Source organism: Poecilia formosa, unplaced genomic scaffold (genome assembly GCF_000485575.1).
Source record: "Poecilia formosa unplaced genomic scaffold, Poecilia_formosa-5.1.2 Scaffold35, whole genome shotgun sequence".
In the NCBI taxonomy this organism is placed as follows: Eukaryota; Metazoa; Chordata; class Actinopteri; order Cyprinodontiformes; family Poeciliidae; genus Poecilia; species Poecilia formosa.
The window spans coordinates 2,431,243-2,452,746 of NW_006799974.1; the positions used below are offsets into that span (position 1 = coordinate 2,431,243).

Below are 21,504 nucleotides of genomic sequence, written 5' to 3' on the forward strand. Positions count from 1 at the left end.
TATATATATATATATATATTGAAATCAACTGCTTTGTGTTAAGATGCTTACATATAATTTTTTCTTTTAAATAATTAGATAAGTAAAAAAAAGAAAAAAGAAAAAAAGAAATCAAACTTCATTTCCATTTTCACAGCCAATTTAATAAAATTCCTGAAATTTTGCGTAAGCTTTTGGTTTGGTGTGACGCCACAGAATTAGTAATGTTCTTTCATTCACAAGGCTTTCAAGAAGCACCACTTGCTATATTCATTCATTCATTCATTCATTCATTCATTCATTCATTATGTTACTGACAAGTTTCCTGCCCTCATTAAGTAAGTGTAAATGAAAGTGTGCACCACCCACCTGTCCAGGCTGGTCTCGGTCTGGGGACAGTGAATGCAGCATCTGTGTACTCCCTGTAAATGGCCTTGATGTATTTTTGAGGAATGGTTTTGAGGTTTCCTCTGGAGAAAATTAAGGAATAGTTAGCCATAAGACAAACTTAGGGTCAAAGCACTGCACTACACTTTTCTCTGATCATCTAGATCAAGCAACAGCGTCTGAACTGCTTACCTTTGCTCGGATGCGCGGCCCCCATCGTCCAGGTGGATGTAGTCCCACCCGATCTCCACCACTGCTATGAAGTATTCCCTAACAGCGCCCTGTTGGACCTCCCTGGCGGAGCAGCAGAGGAGGAGCGGCAGCAGGAGCAGCAGCGGTGTCCTCATCCCTTCTGTGTGCGCACCTGTTAGCTCCACTTCAGTGTCCCGGTGTGAAACACCAACCAGGCTCTGCTGCGCCTCCTCTGGGCTCCGATATTTAAGGGAGGAGGGAGAAGAGGAAGGTCAAGAAGACGGTGAAGGGAGAGCACGTGGGGGCGGAGAGGCGCGCGTGGGCAGTCGTGACATCACACAAGTTTTTCTGGAAGATGAGTTTGTCTTGGAGACGCCATGGTAATAAAACTCACTTGTAGCTGCACTCTGTCCTTTAAAATCACTGGGTCATAGCTTTAGGTCATCATTGTAAAGGTTTAACAATTTAAAAGAAGTTAGATATGAACAACTAAAAAGCTATTTATGAAATAAAACATAAATGTGTATTTATCTATTTACGAAGTTATTTATCCACTCAGAAAAAAAGGGTTCACATTAAAATGTTAATGTTAACTGAGTTTTTTTTAAAATTATAAATAAATATAATTGAAATTAGGCAGAAAAAGAGACGTCATAATAGGCAGCAACATTAAAATAAGTTGATCTCTTTCAGGACTCCATTTGAGCATCTTTGACCGTTCAAAACATGGCTCACATACATTAACCTGAGACTTTTTAAAAACAAACTTTGACATTAAAGACGTCTCCAAATAAATCTAAAAACACATTTTCAGTAGAAGTGTGAAAAGTGCAGTACATAGACTGGGTTAGAACTATTTTAAAATGTCTGTTTATTTGGGAAACCTTTATGTTTCATGTAAAACAAAGGCCTAATGGTGTAAAGGAGGATTTTATGCAGTGAAAACATTGTTTCTGACATCTTGGATGGATCCGCAATTACAGTGATGAGAAGTATGGATGCCATGCAGTGGGTAGCAATCACAATCCATAAAGAAGTAATGTTTTAATTTGTGTTTTAAGATGCAGAAAAGTCATGTAAAATTAATTGTTAACTAACAATAGCTTAATAAAGCTTTATAGCAGTTTTGAATCTCTGCCTGGCTTTAAAACTATATCAAACTATTAACTTGGCGACTAAAGTGACTCATTTTTAATCAAACTGGACGGATCAATACACATATAAACCACAAAACATTGTTCTTTTGGCATAGTTTTAGTTTTTATGCCTTTGTGAATTTTGCATAACAGCCAAAGAAAAAAAAAATGATTTTTTTGTGGAAGCTGCTCTCATCTACGGCGCTTCCTCATTAGGACGTGAGAGAAAAATATTTTACTACATAGCTTTGCTGCCACCCTGTGGCAAAACTACACTACTACAGCCCTCCCCAAACCATTTTTTTCAACAGGCACTGCGCTGCAAAATAACACACAATAAAATAAAAATAGAGACAGAGCACAATAAATGGTTTCAATATTTACTTCAAACACAAAACTTTTGTCTTTTTGACACATAAAAACAAATTCTTCCATCTCAATAACAGAGCTCCATGACAAATGCATGTATCAGGTGGTAAAAGTATATGTAAAACAAATAGGCCAAACACAAACATTAAAATATGGCATGCAGTTTTAGATAAAAAAGAAAAACATTTTTACAGTAGATGGGCACTGAACAGAGACTCCACAATATTTAAAGTAACGTTTCCACAGGTTGCAGTTAAATAAGTAATACAATTGTACACAAAAAGTCAATAACTAAAAGAAAGTAGACTTTAATCCGTCAAGAACAACAGACATTAAACTGCAGTGATTTTTACAAGAGAGCATTTTATGTAATTTGTCCTTGCTTTCAACAGAAATATTTCCATCAGAGAGGTTCCCTATGAATGTCTACTAAGAAACATGTTGCAGTTTTAGTAATCCGCATCGTATACTGACTGTGTTTAAATGCTACAATGTATAACTCTGTATGACCACTTTTAGTTTTGACAAGGAATAGCATCATTTTAATAAGCTTATGCAGTAACACAGCCTTCTGTCCCTCCCGTGTTGAATGGTTACGGAGTTGGAGAAGCGTGCAACGTCTATCGGAACAAATCCCTAAATACGTCATGTAGTTTAGATTCTGAACTCTGTGGTTTTTCACTCACATGCAAGACACTGTCTAACCCATTCGGTGGATTCGGGAATCTTCAAACGAGCTGATGCCATGAGGTAAGAAAACAAATGGTACGAAGGAAGAACCTGGGTGTTTAGAGTATTCCTTTGCAGGACACACAGGAGAACCATCTTGTGCAGGACTTCTTGGCACTCATAGTTTCAGTGAGTTAACCTCTATGATCTGCTGCAGGATGTTGTCCACGTCTGCCGTCTCTAAGCTGATACCGGCCAGGTCCAGCTGGGGCAGCAGGGCCGTGAGGAGCACCACCACGTTATTACGGATGTCGCACAGATTCTGCTGAGATGATCTGACGGGAGAAAGGACAAATCGTCATTAAAGGTTGAACTGCCAGCAATTTAAAAATCAGTTTTAAGCACAAACGGATTTGTTCAATTTAAAAGTGAGAGGTATTTTTTTTTTTTTTTTAACAGTGGTTTCCAAAATATTTAGTTAGAAACTCAAACTTCAAACTGTCATAGATTGACACAAAGTAGCACAAAATTGCGAAGCTAAAAAAAGCTCTCTTCTAAGAAAATAATAAACGTTTTAAAAAAAATGTGGCATTCTGCCTCCTTTATTTGGAAATGCCTAAATAAAATCCATTATTGTTAAATGGTCTTAGAAGTCTAATTAAGGTCTCTGGTTTGTTAGACGCCATTAATGAAAACACACAAAACTGCAGGTTTTCTGGGTTATGGCTACCATGGCTCTGAAAACGACCCAATTTGGTACACAATGTAAGATCCCAGAAAACACAAACATGAAGAAGGAGAATTGTCCATGTCTATCTTGAGCCTAATGCGTGTATGTGTGTGTGTGTGTGTGTGTGTGTGTGTGTGTGTGCGTGTGTGTGTGTGCGTTTATTTGTAATACCTTGTGGGGACGATTTTCCTGACATATACTACATTGTGGGGACCAATTGCTCCTTGTGGGGACCGGAGCCTGGTCCCCACGAGGGGAAACCCTGTTTTTGGGTCAGGGGTCAGATTTAGGGCTAAGGTATGAATTGAGTTTTGGTTGGTTAGGGTTAGGAAAAGGGTAAAGGTAAGGTTTAGGCTGTAGAAATGAATGGAAGTCAATGGAAATTCCCCACAAAGATAGCAACACAAACGTGTGTGTGTGTGTGTGAGTGAGTTATTGCGCTGTCTGAATATCTTAAATACTTACCTGCTGTCGTCACAGGAGTCACCGTCACTCACTCTCACTCTGCTCTGACCTTCACTCCTCTCCTTCCTCGGTCTGCTCTCCAGTGCTGCAGCCACGTCCGGCACTGAGGTGGAGCACTGCTGGACACAGAGCATTTACAGGTTGCTGCACGAGACTTCCAGGTTCCAGTTTTTATACTTTCCAAATTAGCTTTTTAATTGACGTTACTTTTCTTCTTCTCTAAATTTGAAAAACAGATTTTCTGCAGTCAAATTACAGCATAAGCACAAGGAAAATGTCTTTCCTTTAGATATGCTAGTGATACTGCATTGCTTAAGTGGGTTTGCTCAGCCATTCCTAAACAACAAAAGTGTAAATCAAAGGAATGACATGTTCAAAGAATAACTTGAGCACACCAAACTGACTACATAGATAAAATTGTAAACCTCAGCCATGACTGTTTGGCAGCCGACGTCCTTGCTGGTAATGGATGCTGTCGGTCTCCCCGTCCCTTCTTTCTCAACAACGCCATTGGCTGTCGTCATGGTGCCTTGCGTTGTTTTGGAGACCTCCAGCCCGAGAAGGCTCCGTAGTCGCTCAGCTTCCTTCTCCAACGCGGCCAGCTTCTGCACTTTAGCTTCCCGCTCGCCCAGCTCTGGAGGCAGCGCCTTGCTCTGCGGCCGCTCCGTCCTCAGTGGGGACACCATCACAGTCTGGGTGGCCAGCGGCGAGTAGGTCCAGGTGTTGGACGGGGTTTGCTGCAAAGCGTTTGACTTCTCCACTTGGCTGTTGTTGTCCTTTTTGAATGCGTTCGTTTGTTTCCTAGTAGGAAAATCCTCCGTGGGTTTTCCCGACTGCTCCGGCCTCCAGCGCTTTTTCGACATGTAGGTAAAAATAGGTCCAGACTTTCTTTTGCGACTAAACATAAAGAAAATTCAGTTACTGTTGCTGTGTTTGTAAATTTATACACACATTTGATCTTTTCTTCAAACTCAACCTGAGCACTGTTCATAAACTTACTTTTAATTACACAACTTAACATGTTTTTTCATGAACAACAGCACCCCCTTGTGGTGATTCAGATTTCCCACCTGAAAGTGTCTGTGTGCTCCTCTTCCTTCTCCGCTGTCTCCTTCTTTTTCTCGTCCTCCTTGTCTTCAAGCCTCTGATCATTTTCCTCTTCTCTATGTTCAATCTTCTGTTTAATGACCGGATCTCTTCCAGAAGCCTTCTCTTGGGAGTGTGTTTCCGACTTTGTATCATTTGTGTGAGTGTCTTTATGCAAATCCGCCTCGTCCTGTTCCAGTCTCTGTTCATGCGTACTGTGTTCAGGTCTGTGTTTGGACGGGGAGTAGGGCTGCTCTGATGAAATACTTTCATCCTTCGCCTCTTGTTCCTCCGAGTGCCACGCCTGCAACACAACCAGGTGCGCTCATAAAACCTTACCAATGCAGTTTGGTAAAAACTGTTGCTAAAAATATCACGTACCTCTTGTGATTTTTCTCGTTTTCTGCTTTTGGAGTGCTCTCTGGAAGGAAACAAAAGCACAGTGAGACACTGGGAGTTTATACATCATGGTTAGATGCAAACAGAGATGCTCACAAGTCAATTTTCCCAAGAGTCTGAAATAAGCTTTTTCTTATCAAGTTTAGTTTGCTTGCAACACAGAATTGCTATAGGTTGGGAATTCAGATCCTTCCCTTGTCCTTAGTAGTGCTGTAGTCAAGACCACTTAACGTCTGTTTTGGTCTTCAAAGATTTGTTTCAGCATGCAAATAGTTATGAGGAGCAGCAAATTAACCTGAAAATTAAATTGAAGTCTAATATTTATCCTATTAGAAACCTAAATAGACATTTTTGTTCAAAGAAAGTAATGGCAAAATATGATCACCTTTTAATGTCAGATTTCTGTAAACAAAGTGCTTCTCATCTCGTCTTTATGATGATTTACTTAACGCCTTTTGTTGCTCACACAATGCAGGTAATGATTTATTAATGAAGAGAAACAAACCTGTCCAAACAAACATGAAGAGTGAGTCAGAACGCGGTGAGTGAACGCAGAAGAATGTTTAAACTTCAGCATGAATAGAACAGGAATTGCTTTCGGTAAGTCAGAAATCTCTCCAAATAATGCCACTAACTAAGAATCGCATCGCATGCAGGTAAGCTTAAAATGATACACACGACTGGCAGATTCTCACTTATTTTTACGTTAATTCAAACATGACGTTTTAACAGAAATAAGTTGAAAGCTTTATTGCCATTCTGCTTGTTTATTTATCTTTATGAAGAGAATCTTGGCAACATTAAGTTGGAGAGGAAAGAAATCTAACTTTAATATTTTCTCATTTTAAGGCACATTTTAGTTTTACTTTGAGTCTCAAGTTACTGAGAGTTTGTGGCTTTAGACCGGTGGGCTATTTATTTCTCTCATTCTGCAGTCTTGTAGTTCAGACGCATAGCAGATCATTAATGGACGAACTCTGTCCAGCTTTGCTTATGAGGAAATGCCCTGAAACTCCCCATTAACCTGCTGCTGCTGCACTAACCACTTCTTGACACTAAATCTGTCAAAACACGTTCTGCTCTTTGACAGATTTAGAGACGTTTTCTTTTTTAGTGTTCCCAGTAATTTCCAAACAAATGAAGCTGAAGTCTAGAGTAAAAAAACAAAACAACAAACTTCCTGATAATGACTTGCATTAAATTTGCACTCTTTCTTCCGACTCTCTAAGCATTTGCATCTTCCTTAATCTTTCTGTTCATGTTCACCATTTAAGATACTTTGTAAATCGAAGCCAGTAAAATTTTTTACTACATCTTTAGGATTTAAATAGCTGCAGTTATAAAATTATTCATTTTTTTCATGATAATTGCTGCTGTGGTTTAAAGTGCTTCTTAAATAAATAATAGGAGTTACGCACGTTGAAGTAAGGCTCCTACATGTTTCCCTTTGCTTACAGGACAGAAATATCCAGAATAGTAGAAAGGTTAAGTATTTAGGACAATAGCTGGTGTTCAAGTCTTTGTTGTTAAAGCAAGATAATAAATGAAACCTTTACTTATTAACCTTAATAGTTAAAATATTATTTTGGAAATAGTAGGTGATTTAAGGGTTTTGCATATAAAATAATTTAATCTTGTTTTTAACACTATCTTTCATCCTGTGGGTGGGAAATTCACACCAGGTCAACTTTACAGTCGTTATGTTGAGACACTGCTCGGCAGTTTCTCAGCTCTAATAAAAACCCTGATATTGTAAGAATCATGTGACACCACTGCTGATTCCCTCCAATTAAAGGCAAAAAAAAAAAAAAAAGCTGCAATTTTTTTCTGTATCTAAAAAGTGAAACGCAGCTCAAATTGTGTGAATGTGCTAAATGATGCAGAGATTTCTCTGAGCGTAAAAGACTGCTGCCATATTTTCTCACCGTCCTGACAGGAGGCTCCATCTGCAGAAAGTGCAGATCAGGACGTGCAGGCAAACCGAGCTGGCAAGAGACAGCCTGCCTGGTACCTCCGACTTACATGGCTGCAAGGCATCCATTCCTGTTCTCATTAAGGAACCTTAGCAACTTTCACCTTGTAATGGAAGAATTAACTTTTGACTTTGTGTTTCTTTTTATTTTTTTCCACGCCTGTGATAGTTAATCATTATGTAAAACAACACCTTTGTTGGTATCTAAGGTATCAAACAAAGGGCTGTAACTTGGAGCCTTGCTCCAACGGAGATATAGATTTGTCCTAAAAGTCTACAGATTTGCTATTTCTGATGAGATAAAAATAAGAAATACCTCAATATAACACAAATCTCAAATGACTTGCACTTCAAACCACATCATTCTGCTCTGTTCTGTTCTGAAGTAAAATGTTTAGTTGGATCAAAGTCAGCAAAGGCAGGATAAGGCATGATCATTTTTTATTTGCTTTCTAAATGATCCTAATCCTGCCTGGGGTTTCAAGGTGCAAGAACGTAAACATTCAGTAAACAACGCTCTAGCATTGCTTTTCTGTGCTTCTCATACTGTGGCACACATGACTTAATCTCAAGCAAAGCAAGAGAGACAGATTTATTAAAACATGACCAAAGTTGGGTAATTTTCAGCACACAAACTCAAAAATCCAATCTGTTATCGGACGGTGAACGCACCATCCCTAAGCCCCATAGCGATACTTCTCTGTGTGAATTTGTTAGACAGGGAAAAGACTAACTAGTAGTTAGTTATTTTCTAATGTTAGTAAAGTGTATAAAACTGAAGTCAGAGGAAACTCAGACGTAAAAGGTAATTTGAAGGAAAACGTCATCTTCTGAGATGCCTTCAGTACATACATATTACAGCAAAAATTATTCTGATTTAAATATTTGAGTTTTCAACCTGTGTTTTATGAAACATGCAAGATTTGAGAACGTCCTTTTCCCTCTTGTTGTTAAGAGAAATGACCAAAAAGAGATCTAAGCTAGAGTATGATAAATGTGTCATGAAGGTAAAAGTATGCCATGCTCAACACGGCCGTAAGCCACTTTCTAGGAAATGCTAAATTACCTTTAGTCAGTTCAGCCAAATGGAATAAATTTTGGCAGAACCGTGAGGCATGTGTAAACATTTTGATGTGGAGTTTCGACTCCACGGACGAAACTAATTTTCAAGAAGGAAACAAGGGATCTAGCTCTGGAATCTGACCTCAGGAAACAGGCTGAAACACAGTCTGAGCATGCTGGGTCTGTCCTGTTATCTTATCGGGTTTCTCACACCACTCCGTGACCTCCTGAGCCCCACGCACCTCCAAATATGGTCAGTTCTGGTCATCTCACTTCCTCAAGCTAAATGCTGAGGCTGAAAAGTATCAGGCCACAAAACCGCTACAGTGTGTTACAGCGGCAAAGCGCATTTCCAATCCACACTTCGTAACCTATGCTTCTTATGCATGTATGCTGAAATTGAAACACTTTTGGAAGGAAAGCCCCAAACACGCGGAAAGAATGAATAAATCACAGTCTGCATTTCATTTAAAGCAGATTAGTCATTTTAAAACCCACTGTTGTGGACGAAATATACTTTTTTGCAGCATTCCCACTAAAACAGGAAGTTACTACCGTATACGGAGGATGACCGCGTGTCCTCTATGACGTCATGTTTTAGGTTATCCCCTTCTGTTGCTATAAGTGGAATATGATCTGTTGTCGGGACCAAACATGCTTTTTAAGCAGTAATATATCCAAGAGAATTAGAGCTACAAACTCTGTTTATGCAGCAAACACAGGTGAGCTCAGTGGATGTCAGGATGAGTTTTTGCTGGTTGAACACTGCGTTACGCATCAACACTAGATTATTTTCTTCATAATGTAACATTGTGGCTCTCTGACAACCTTTGGCAGCGAAAAAAGTAAAAATGTTTGCCTTTTAGAGCTACTAAAACTGGTTTGTGTAATTCTGTGGAAAGGGTTAGGACAGAAATATTCACTCCACCACTTGCGTATTGTGTATGGAAAACTCACTGAGTCACACTTCAGTCAAATCTGACAGTGGGAAAAAAAAAAAATATGCTTTTCTGATTATTAGATACATGTTCTGTCACATGGAGAGCCCAGCCTTCACTTTTAAGGGCCAGAAACCGAAAAATGGAAACCACAAGGTGGCAGACACATGCACGCGGGCGCACAGGAAGACAAGTGTGTGAGAGGGTCTTGTGAAAAAGGAATTTACAGTTTCTTGTGGCTTTTCTGGTAGCTGGGTGTTAACTGTTCCCCGCTCTCCTCAGCTTCCTCTGGCGATGAGCAGCTTCTGCAAAACCATGAGGCCCAACACAACATCAGTCACTGCTAAAATACAGGTTGGCTGAATGTCACCAAAAAAAACAAACAAAAAAACAAACAAACACTGGCAGCTAAAACATCACATGAAAAGCAGCAGAAGTTGCATTCACTTTTTTATGTTAAGTGGGTAAAAAGAAAACAAAAAATGTCTAATAAAAGTGAATATTCCTGCTGGAAGACATGTAAAAATGCTCCACCTGTAACGTGGATTGGGATTCTGGCTGCAGCTCCAGTTTTCTGGCATGACCTTGTAATGACACGGTGGGACACTTCGCCATTTCAGACACTCCTCGCACTGTAGCCACACAGGACCCCTGCAAAGACAAGCAAAGCTGGTGGTTAGCAGAAGATTTTATAAGATTACTATGATTATAAATATTACAGCTCAGTATTATGGTTGAACAGCCACAAAGTCTTTTTCCAGTGTATATTATAGTCTTAAACCGGATCTTTCATCCTTCGTTTTCAAGGAGATACTTGAAGGTTTTGGGACAAAACTGACCAGGATGGATTCAGCCAATGGATGGATAGATGGAGACACTTTCAAGAGTCACCACTTATTTAAGGTCATTTAAAGTTTTCCATGAACAATATACCTCAATCTCCATTTGGGAAATTGAGGATATAGGTTGAAAAAGAACATTTTTCATTTGCTTATTTACCGTTTCGTGCTTCATTTATGATGATTAATATTTTAGAGGAAATTCTGAACTCAGAAGGAAGACAGTGTGATGAATATAAAACATGTTCTCTCTTGTTTCAACTCATTAACATGGAATCAGAAATCTGTAGGAGTTGTGAATGAGAGGCTTTGTCTAGTTTAGTAAATAAGGCAAAGGAAGTTAATTTGCATAGCATCACTCCTGCACAAGCCAATGCGTAGAGCTTTGGAGTGGGTCAGAGGAAAAACATTAAAAATAACTTAGCTTAAAAAAGATCTCTGTACGCCAAACATTTAAAAGCGTTGACTTACGTCACGTAGTTTGTTCTCAAACTGGCAAGTTATGTCACTGATCAGTTAATTCTCAGATTCTTTGATTGAAGCACAAAAATGTCTAAAAACACTGATTTAAAGGAAGCAACCATTTCTGCACTTCTCAGGTTTTCAGAGAGTTTTCTCCAGAACGGAAGGAGCATTAAAGCTAAATGCCTCATTGTCCTGGAAACCATGAGTAGGTCTTTAAAGACCAGAAGGGTCAAAATGGTTCACGCTTGACAAGCAACTTGCCGATCTTTGCCCAAGACCTTTCAGTGCTTTTTAGACCAATAGCAGCATTTATCCTTTATCGAAAATGGCAGTTAGTCTGGAGTAACATGATCCAGTTTCCTGTTAGTCAGGACTCTGGCAGCACAATTTTGGGTGAACTGCAGCTTCCTGGTTGACAAGCTTGCACTAGTTTTCTGTCTCATTTTGACAGAAAAACCAAAAGGTAACAATCAGCCGGTCCAGTCAAGCCAATTCTGTAACTTTTTTAAATGCTGCGGCTTAAACGACAAATGCAACTCAATGAAAAATGGGAAGAAAATTAATCAAAAGTCTGAATAATGTCTGCTTGAGGAGGCAATAAGATAAAAATAATAATGGAGTGAGAAGAGAGCCTTGAGCGTTGATGAGTACAGAGCCCACAGGGGTTGTCAGCACTGACGTGATAAAAATGAGATCAGACATATTTCCATCTGCTACACAGAAGAGGTAAACCAAAAACTCACACGTCCGCCTCCTCTTGGTCTTCGCTGTCTTCTTTATCTAGAGCCTGAAACTCTCGCTCCCTGGCCCTCTTCTCTGTCACCTCCCTCCAGTAGTCATTAAGTTTAAGACCCAGAGCGCCAAGGGTGAGTCTTGACAGCAGAAAGAAAACAAAGTCTTTATCATTTTTTCCCCTAATTTGCTAAAGAGCAGGTAAGGGAGGCTAAGCTTTGTCGTGAGGTACCTGTACTCTTTAGTGTACTCAAAGTCCTGCTTGTTGTGAGCAGGTTTGAGAAAATTACACTCAATGATGCCGATCACCCCGATGCCTACCCTTTGACCTGAGGCCTGCAAAAAAAAAAAACAAAAAAAAAAACAAAACAATAACAATGAGGTAGATTAATACTTAGCACAACATAACATCCATCCATCCATTCATAACATGTCAAGTATATAAAGTATTATCATTTTTGTCACCTTTAGCTGGCAGCCCACTTTCTCATAGGCCTTAATGAGTCGGTTCCTGTGGTACATCATGATGCCATAGTGCTCCTTCTTCTTAGGGTTCACGCCGAAAGTCACCTTCACTTTCTCTTTCTGATGAGCAGCAGTCAGGGAGAAACGGCGCTACACATGGGCACGCTTCACATTTTTTAAAATAAAAAACAAAAACATGATTAAACTCACATATCTTTGCTCACTAAGTAGATGTAAGGCAACGCAGAAGCCAAATAATGACTGGCATTTTTGATAATATAACTTGAGGGAGATTTTTTAATGGCTCTTTCCATTATTTAAAGTATTTTTATCTTCTGTGCATTCACTGTTTGAAAGCAGCTAACCCAAACTCAGTGCTTCATTAAAATTGATCAGTCTGGATTATTAACTTTCTAACACTTTTCAGTCCCTTCGTATTGAATAGAGAACATTCAGTAAAATCATTACTGAAGGAAAATATCCCATTATTAAGGCAACAATTGTGAGTTCCATCAATTTCAATAATAACAATAATGTTTTTAATCTAAGCCTTTTTTTAAAATGAAAATGTTCCCTTTTCAGCTGTAGCAGTTCATTTTGTAATCCATGATTCCCTGTTAATAAATATAAATGACGTGATTCAACATGTGAAGCCAAGAGCTTCCGACTTCTGCTTAGTTTGAGAATATATATGCAGATAACACAAGGATACGCTAAACTGAGGCTTGTAGACGTCATGTTCGATGTGAGTCAGACTCTTGGACACCAACTTGGCCAGGACTTTCTTCCCTCGTAGAATGACCTGCGTCCGTGGCTTCAGGTACAAGATACTGAGGTAGGCCTGAGAAAAACAAGCAAGCAAAGAGAAAATGCAAATACTGACGTATTTTAAATTATTATTATTTTTTTATTTATATTTTTTGGGGTGACAAGTTGTCTTGGTTGAGAGTATAAAAAAAAAAAACCCAAATTTTTTAACAAACTTTAAAGTTGTTTCACAAATCTGAAATCCAGCACGCTTCTTACAATTTAAAACAGGTAAAACAGAGATGTAGTCAAATCCTCCAGGCTGCTTCAAAAGGGAACTGGGGCAGGCTTACTAGAAAACCACAGATGTCTTTGGTGGTGGAGAGGTTCTTGGTTTCTGCTTGAAACTGGAGCTCAAAAACCTACACTTACCCTTTTCCCCCTCACGTGCGTGGGGCTCACCTTGACCTGAACCACAACCACTGCACCTGTTTCAGTCTGGGCCTGCTCAGAACTCAACTCAGCTTTGTGAGCTATCCAGGGCTGTGAAGAGGCGTTTGCCCTCTGACAGATTTCTTCTGTTTCTGATTTTTTTGTCAAACTTTTGTCAAATGTTAGTGTTCATTTTCATAGGAAACCCCCGCCATCAAAACCAGGTTGGCCCATGAAGCCTGCTCCACAATACCAGTCCAAACAACTACTGGTCACCAGTTCATTGGATTTCTAACACGCCAAGCTTTAGCTCTGGTCTGATCCCAGTGCCAATTTGGTGGAAGATCAGGAAATCTAAAAGCTAAGAAATGTTTTCATCATTTGAAAACTGATTTTTTCCTGTTTTTTACGCTGCCTGCTGCAAAAACCACAAAATTTTACTAAGTATTTTTGGTCTAGTTTCTAGAGCAAATACCTTAGATAACGCTAATCTATGAGTAACTTTTCACCAAGACATAGGAGCTTGCTTTAAGTCAATAAACCTTTAATATTAGTAATAAAAAAAACACTAGTACCACTGGCACTTTTACAGACATTTTTCCCATGTTACAAGTGAAAAAGTCTGGAACTAGTAATTTTGGTATTAAGAAATTATTGACTTAAACCTGTTTCTGAATTTGTGTTTTTGCTGTGATATTTTTGTCTAATGTGAATTAGTTTCATGCTCTGAATCACTTAATGTGTACATGTTTTTCTTTGAAACATTTGAAATTGTTTTATAGTTAACACAATTTGATGCAAAGTAAGTTGTCAAGCTAACCAAGTTGGCCAGAGCTGCTTCATTGAGCCCACTTTCTGTCCACAATAAGAACTAGAGAGAGTGCTGCAAATAAACAAAGCAAAGCCAGAGCGTTTGCTAGCTGAGCAGAAACCAAAGCGTCTTAGAGAAGAGCGACCCTCAGCCCTGGCTGCTGCAGGAGAACAAAACCTGCCTACTTTAGAGTGAAAACATACGAGTAGCTAAACACAGCTGGATAGGGACGGGTTGAGTGTTACCTAGCAACCAGGCGCTATTTTTGTGAAGGCCAGAACATTCGGAAGTAAGATGAGGAAGTGCAGCAGATTGCTTCTGAAATATCTCCAGCCAAGACTCGACGATCTCCATTTATGATTTAATACATGAGCAGAGCAGCAGCTCCCTCATTTCCCTTCACTCCTGTAACTATTTTACTCTTCCAGGTTTGTAACTTTGATTCGTATTTGACGTTATTGTCAAACTGAGCTGAGCTGAAACAGGAAATTACTGTGGCAGAAGCCGAGGGGTCTTTTCAGTCAGGATGTACGTAATCCTTACACTTACTATGAGGAAGTCCACAGAATGCCGTTAAAAGCAGCCAGCTCATCCAAAAACAAGAGCTCTGATGAAAATTAGAAACAGATCATATTGCTTTAACTTCCCTTCATTGGCTCCCTGTTAAATGCAAATACAATTTAAAATTCCCCTTCTTACGTATAAAGCCCTGAATGATCAAATTTCATCACACATCAGAGAACTGATTGGTCCAGTTGTTATCTTGATCTATCTCTAGTTATGCTGCTATATGTGTAGGGTTAGGGTTACTTTCTTTTTCTTCTTCTACTCTCAACTTTGCATTATTTTCTGTTATTTCAACTGTTAAATTTATGTTTCTATGTGTTTTTTTCTCTTCATAGAAGCCAAAACTGGCTTGGTGCTCTGTGATAGCTGAGATTCTGCTGTACGTAGAATATTCAAAATTTTCAAAAATCTAAAGATTTTCAAAAATCTAGACGCAGTTTAAGTTCACTATTAGGTTAAACATGCAGCTTATTTACTTTGTTGTTTGGGAGATAGTAAGGGGAATTGAGATCATTTCTAGTAACTCTTATTTTAAGCCAAAAATGCAAGGTTGTTGAGTTATGCGCAGAAGCTTTTATCTGCTCGGTGAAATGCAGATTGTTGTGCCAAAGATTCAACAGACTTCATGGGTTTCACAGCTGTAACATGGTCAGTTTGCTCTGAAAGGACTTTTGATGTGCTCACACCACAGTAAAATAAACACAATGCTCCAACAAAGGCTAAATGAATAATTCTTAAAATAAACAAACGGTCGGCTCACCCTTAGGCTGTAATACATGTCTGGGATGTTTTGCTCCGGTCTCAGGGACCCGTTGTTCCTCAGGCCCTGCTTCAGCTCCTCAAAGTGAATCTCAGGCAAACGAAAGTCAGTTGAATCGGTGTCGAAGTCAATCTCAGTTTTACCATCTTTGGCTCTTCAGGGACACAAAACAAAATAAGCGTTAGAGCACGTTTTCCAGCTCTGAAGCTGCTTTAAAGGAGTAACGAAGGATTCAAGACATAAACGACAGTAAAACCAAGTTTGAATCACAGATTCAACTTTTACTTAAAACTCCCTCTAAATGTCACGCGGCCATTTTTAATCTGCGGTGCCACACGTCTGAGCACAGAGAATATGATCAGGAGGAAGTGAAAAAACATGAGAAATTTATAGAAATAATTTGATTACCATCTTTTTTTTTCAAGATATTCACAGGAAGTGGCAAAAATAAAAATAAAACACAACACTTATACTGCTTGTGCCCCAGTAAATTGAGGCTTGTGATAAAATCATTCTCTAACTTAAACAAGCCTACACACATCTGCTTCTGTCCTTATTATCAAGCATCTAACACTCAAGTGAGCCCAAATCAAAGAAAAAATTGTGACAATCAATACGAAAAAAACGACACAAAAAAGCGTCTGTTTCTGACCTGCGGATATTCCATATCAGGATCTTGGTGCCTTTTTTTGAAGGAATGGAGTTGAAGTGGGTGAGTATCTCCTCCTGGGACTTGATGATGGAGTGTTGCAAGATGGCTGCCAGGCTGGCCTCTGAGTCTTCAGTCACAACCAGAGACCGTAGCGCTGAGTTAAGGTCCGATCATGTGTTGAAGTTTACATCTAGACAGTGGTGGCTTTTGATAAAGGCAACACGGCTTCCCGCCCAGGGCAAACCTAGCTATGGGGCGCCCCGACTGAGATTTCTGTCGCAGACAGAACACAAAAGCTGTCTTGTATTAAACCATAAAATAAAATAAAAAAAATGTAAGAAAAAATTTGTTTCCCCTAAATAATTGTCACTTTTAGTTATCAGTAGCTAATAATAGCACTTTTTTAAATTCTTGCAAGAATGAGAACAGGAAGCAGGCATGTCACACATGTCACACGTACACACAGTCCGCTCTGACTACAGAAAGAGTCACAAGCTTTTTACACCAGCATCGTCACTGAGGGTTACCAAACACACCAGAAGTCTGGGATCCAACATCTGGCTCGGATCAGAACCACTGTAACCTTTCAGTCAGGATGCTGAACCCAGAGGAACGCTCTACCCATGCAGAACCTCCTGCATGGGTGGAAAAACACAATAGGATCACATTTAACCCAGCTGCTGCTGGGGCAGGTACATTCAGTGTCAAAGAGAAGCTAAATACTAAAACTATACCAACAAAACACAATTCCTAATTTTCTCAAACATAAGATTACATTTCTTCCCCCATTTTATTTTTTGGAATCCATGTTTGAAGCTGCATCTAAACAAACTTAGATCTAAGTGAAAAAGTAATTAATCACACCTACTTGTTTATTGAATCAAATGCAATCAACCAGATGTTTTTTTTTTTTTTTTTTGAAAAGCTGAGTACAATTTCACCGGCCATATCTACACCACACTGCAAAATCCGTTTGGCAGAACTTGTCTGACAATATGAAGTGGGTCCAAAAGCACATCATGTGCTGATCTAAAGTCTGACTGAGCCAAGATGATTCATGATTAAACACAGGACCTGGGGAGTGGGAGAAGTTAGTTTTTTTGTTTTTTTTTACTTGCAGGTTGTCTTGCTCTTAATGAATGAAATCATCTTGATTAAACTTTGAGGAACAGTCTGTTTTCTCAACAGTTTGTTTAGTTTAGGATTCACTTTATTATTGAACAACTAAAATGTTTGTTGTCAATTTCCGTATTCATAGACGTCAAACCTCACTTTTTCTTCCAAGGAAGAAAAAGTGAGGTTCTGGCTTTCTTATCAACTTTTCTTGAAGTAACAGACCTCGCAGTGAGACGTTTACTGTTTTCCTTCAACATAAATCTCCCTTACAGAGGGGCTACAACAGAGCTTTTGCCCAATGAGGAAGGGGAGCATGTCTATTTTTTAACAATAAGGCTCTCACTGACAACTCCTGCATGCACTGGAGCGTTGTCCTACGTAATAAAAGGCAACGTCTTCTGCATAGAAACAGACTTTTTCTGTATCAGTGTTTGAAGAAGACGTCTTCTAAAACATTTTGTTTGGATTTAGCGTGATCCACACACGGTTCATCAATCAGAGTATAACAAAATTGGAGAGTATGTTTTCGGAAATTCCTTAACCCAGTTTTGATGTTTCAACATTTTTGTCCTGTTCATATGTGGTCGGGTTTTAAACTCCCTAACCTTGTTAGGCCATGTCTCTGAGCCCTGATCACCTTGGTCACAACAGGACTGGAAGAAAATGGGTTTGTGGTGGCTTTTCTCAAATCTTTGTCAGTTCATTTACATTTTTTTTCAATGTGTCTTGTGACCCTGTTGCATATTTTTAACAGGATATTTGATGGTTCTGTGATTGCTCCCCAATATCTTTGCAACTTCAACAGTTCTGCATCCCTGTGAAACACTTCTATCAATTTTGGACTTTTCAGATCCTGTCAGGTCTAATTTTGTGGTCCGTTTAGCCCGAGGACTAGAAGCAGCCTAATTACTATGATATAAGGTGTTGATCTCTTCAGACCACAACCTCACTATACAGGTCCATACAAGCTGGTGTTGACAAATTTACATAAGTTACAAAATGATCAAATTTCTCACTTCCCTCATAACTACGCAACAGCGTGCTTTATTACAGCGCAACAGATTTACATGCAGGATGGAGGTATTTATGCTAGAGCTATCGCTGTACCTAGATGAGGACAAAACAAAACAAAAAAAAAAAGAATCACACGTATTGATACTAACAATAACCAACAAACACAGAGCGTGTTACATCTTAGGCTTTTTAAAAAGGATATTTGTCTGTTGATTGAAGGGGACTATGGGAACAATGACTGCCTGCGCTTTGATGTTTTGCAGGTAGGTCTGAGAGAGCAGTCCCACAGTCTGACAGCCGCCATTTTTGGTGAAGATGAGCGCATCCCGGCCCAGACGCATGGAGCCGGACTTGAAGCCGTTTCCATACAAGCCGATGGCCTGCTGGCTGGCTTTACCTGTGCCCTTTTCTGTGAAGCCAAAGCTGGAATGAAACGGGACGACGATACTGATGACACTCAATACGACCATGGACATGTAATACCACAATTACTGTTATAAATCAGTAATTAATGAATAGGTTATTGTTATTATTTTTTAATTGATGTTTAGATATGCTGTGGGTTCTTGTGTTTTCCACGTAAACGTCTTGTTTCAGTTCTTCTGACTCACCTGAGCATCTTGTGCAGCTTATTAGGTGTCATCCCACTGCCATTGTCCGTGAAAGTCAGACAAAGCTGATCGTCGATTTTAACTACATCTATCCAGATCTGTTTGGCACACACACCGGGGTCTGACGCATTGTCTGGAGGACGAAAAGGGAGAACATGCAAAACTTAGAAAAGAAAGAAACACACAGGAAAAGGGGAGGACTGAGATTACAGAGAAACAATTGATAAAAGAGTAACTCCTCTTGCAGATGCTGACAGAGGAGCACAGCTTTGTAACTGATTAGTTGTCCTGTAGTGTTTATAAACGGTGTTTTTGTGAAATCCTGCGAGTCTTAACCAGATGGAGTTCCTATGAGGAGCACAATCAAACAACCTGCAGAGCTAATCTGCACATGCATAAAATGTGCAGATTAACTCTGTTAAATGTTAGAATCCAGAGTGTAGCTTCCTCACATAGTAAAATCAAAAACTACTTATGCAGGTGCATCTCAATCGGAACCTCCAGATGAAAAGAAAATCTACAGATAGATTGGTCTGTTCATCCTTTTGAACTTTCGGTTGTCTTGTACAAGACTTTCGAATGACTCTTTCACATCTGATCAGGTAAGAAAAGCAGCCGCTGTGAATGTGATGTGAATATCTGTTTAAAAATCTGTTTTAGCAATCAATGATTATTTAAAGTAACGTTCTGTAATCCGCTCAAAGTCTGAGACACGAACCTCTGGCTATGTGACTCAGACATAAAAAAAAATTACCAACAGAAAGTCAGTCACAGGTTTTTTTTTTTGGCTAAACAACTATCCCCAAAAAGAGGTCAGTGTTATAATACACACTTTTTTATTTAAGCAAAATGTTTATTAAAACATTTTCTAAATTTAATATTCTCTTAAAATTCAATTTATGTGCGATTTGACCAATTTTATAATTATTTGCTTTTCAAATTTGTTGTAATATTCACCAGTCAGACAGCAGTCAAAACTGAGAACGACGATTTTCTGCCTTCTTGTAAATTTATCCACATAAACAGTTATAGTGGGCCAGATTTGGCCCTGGGGCCTTGAGTTTTACACATGAGGCTTAACAGTTTATTGAACTATGTCATTAAACGTGTCAACAGTTTAAGGATCTATGCAGCACCGTGAACACTTTGACACTTTTGAGACTGTAGTTGTTTTAAGACGGTACAAGTCTGCTCTGGTTTTGGCACAATTCAGACCAAGTATAAGGTTCTAACCTCAAGGAACAACAAATTTGGATTTATATTAAATCAATATGTCAAGAGATTTGTCTAATTCAGGTAAGATACTAACAGCTCATAAACTCTTAACCGAGCCTCAGCTCAAAAATCCTGAACTGTCCCTTTAAATGTGCGCAGATAAAACGTGGGGGATGTAGTTTTGAAGGTCAAACGTTTTCTGAGCAGTGAAAGGCAGTTCAGTACGAATACTGTACCAAATATTTACAGATTTGAGCACATCTGGACTGCAGCGGGGTTAGGTTTAACTCCATGACACTTTGCAATGTAAAGCCGTCCTATAGCTACCCGCCGGACAGTGCATTACCTAGTAATAACACACAGCAGCACTGATGCAAAATTTACAGATCTAACAGGACGTATTAACTGCAGCCCTGTCACAGTTCCTGTTAAAAGCCCTGCAGCCAAATAATGGCGGTTGGGTCTTAGCCAATGAGAGCACACAGAGTGGAGGCATGACAGCCCAGAGAGAGACGCTGTGAAGTCACGTTGCACCCCAACAGCCGCGTTTATGCTTTAAACCCCAGAAAGTCTAACACCAAACCGTTCAGAAAACATTCCTCCAGCAGGGAAAGTCTGCAGAATTCACATTATTTTGAATGTACGCAGATGTACACGCTCGACAATAAAAGAAAGCTTGGTTAGACTGATGAAGTCTGGAGTCTTTAAGAGGAAGTCCATCGCTCCAATTTAGAACAAAGTTTGCGAAACACGCAGCTTTCGGTGTGCGACAGCGGAAGAGAGAGCAAAATGAAACCACGAAATGTTGCAACAGCATAATAATACAGAGTGCAGGTGCGCTGCCCTATGCAAAGTTTCTATGTAATCGTGTCATTGCAGTTTACCTATTAACTCCGCCACCGCGCTGAACGGCCAGGTATGACTGGTGGAGTTGCTGTTTAGAAAGGAAGGGCTCATCTGGAAAAAAACAAACAAAAACAAACAAAAAATTAAACATAACAATCAGCCATTAACGCTCCTTCTGATGTTCATTAATCAACGCGATTCTCTGGAGCAGAAATACATGATTGTAATGTTTGAAAAACTTGAAAAACTTACGGAACTGAGGCGAATCCCCTGCTCGCTTAACCTCGCCATGTTTTCTCTGTGATAATATTGCTTCTGAGAGCAGGTACGTAGCTTCACACGGCAGAGTGGGTGCGTCCTGTGGGTCGCAGACAGAGGAAGTGCCGCATTTAATCATTTAAACCGACTTTGAACTAACTAATGACACATCGTTCACGTCCGAGTGCATCTTTTCTTTTAGGTGTTGTTACGCATAAACCACATAGATGATCGTTTCCCTCCCCGTTTGCAGTTATCGTGTTAAGCTATAGGGCATGATTGTGGTTTGGTGAGTGCTCTTATTTTCCTATCTGTTGCAAAGTGAGTCTGAACTGCATGCAGCAGTTCAGACTCTACATGCATGCAGCCAATTCGGCTGCATGCAGAACTGATAAAAAAATAAATAAATAAAAAAAAGAGAAAAGATTCTTGCTTTACCTCCTGGACTAAAATGAAACAACCTAGTTTCAAAAATAGAATATTGTAACGACTTTGTTCTGTGTATGTGTGTATTTTAGAAATGTACGAAGAAATAACTTTAAAAATAAATAAATAAAATCAATTCAAGAAAAGCCCAAACAGACTGAGCA

General features: G+C 39.4%; 2 protein-coding genes across 4 annotated transcripts in view; both read right to left on the bottom strand.

The window, feature by feature from the left end:
* Positions 1 to 803, bottom strand: part of f8 (coagulation factor VIII, procoagulant component) — a 16,568-nt gene extending 15,765 nt beyond the window's left edge. The window contains exons 1-2 of one of the 2 annotated variants that reach the window (XM_016670553.1): positions 559 to 803; positions 349 to 449 (exon numbers count right to left, since the gene is read on the bottom strand). In XM_016670553.1, the coding sequence (XP_016526039.1) occupies positions 349 to 449; positions 559 to 713 (256 nt within the window). In that variant the 5' untranslated portion in view covers positions 714 to 803. The remainder of the gene's footprint in view (positions 1 to 348; positions 450 to 558) is intronic. The other variant, XM_007550373.2, reaches the window with a different exon arrangement.
* Positions 804 to 2,060: 1,257 nt separating this feature from the next.
* Positions 2,061 to 21,246, bottom strand: zgc:152774 (MORC family CW-type zinc finger protein 3). Of its 2 annotated transcripts, none has more exons than XM_007550374.2 (17): positions 20,909 to 21,246; positions 20,695 to 20,767; positions 18,596 to 18,728; positions 18,187 to 18,407; positions 15,855 to 16,002; positions 15,203 to 15,356; positions 12,598 to 12,726; positions 11,886 to 12,005; positions 11,653 to 11,756; positions 11,432 to 11,560; positions 9,919 to 10,035; positions 9,612 to 9,689; positions 5,395 to 5,434; positions 4,998 to 5,317; positions 4,353 to 4,824; positions 3,928 to 4,046; positions 2,061 to 3,067 (listed from the first exon to the last, which is right to left on the bottom strand). In XM_007550374.2, exons 1-17 carry the CDS (start codon positions 20,945 to 20,947, stop codon positions 2,911 to 2,913), a joined length of 2,553 nt encoding a protein of 850 aa, XP_007550436.1. In that variant the 5' UTR covers positions 20,948 to 21,246; the 3' UTR covers positions 2,061 to 2,910. The 2 variants fall into 2 exon arrangements, with proteins under 2 accessions (XP_007550436.1, XP_007550437.1); XM_007550375.2 differs by having other exon boundaries at positions 3,928 to 4,043; positions 20,909 to 21,245.
* Between the last annotated feature and the right edge of the window lie 258 nt (positions 21,247 to 21,504).

Excerpts from the sequence above, each read along its gene's own strand:
- zgc:152774 (XM_007550374.2), bottom strand. The coding sequence starts at position 20,947 with ATGGCGAGGTTAAGCGAGCAGGGGATTCGCCTCAGTTCC. Across the intron at positions 18,729-20,694 it reads CGCGGTGGCGGAGTTAATAG|ACAATGCGTCAGACCCCGGT; the intron begins GTAAACTGCAAT and ends TTCGTCCTCCAG. Across the intron at positions 15,357-15,854 it reads CTGATATGGAATATCCGCAG|AGCCAAAGATGGTAAAACTG; the intron begins GTCAGAAACAGA and ends GTGTCCCTGAAG.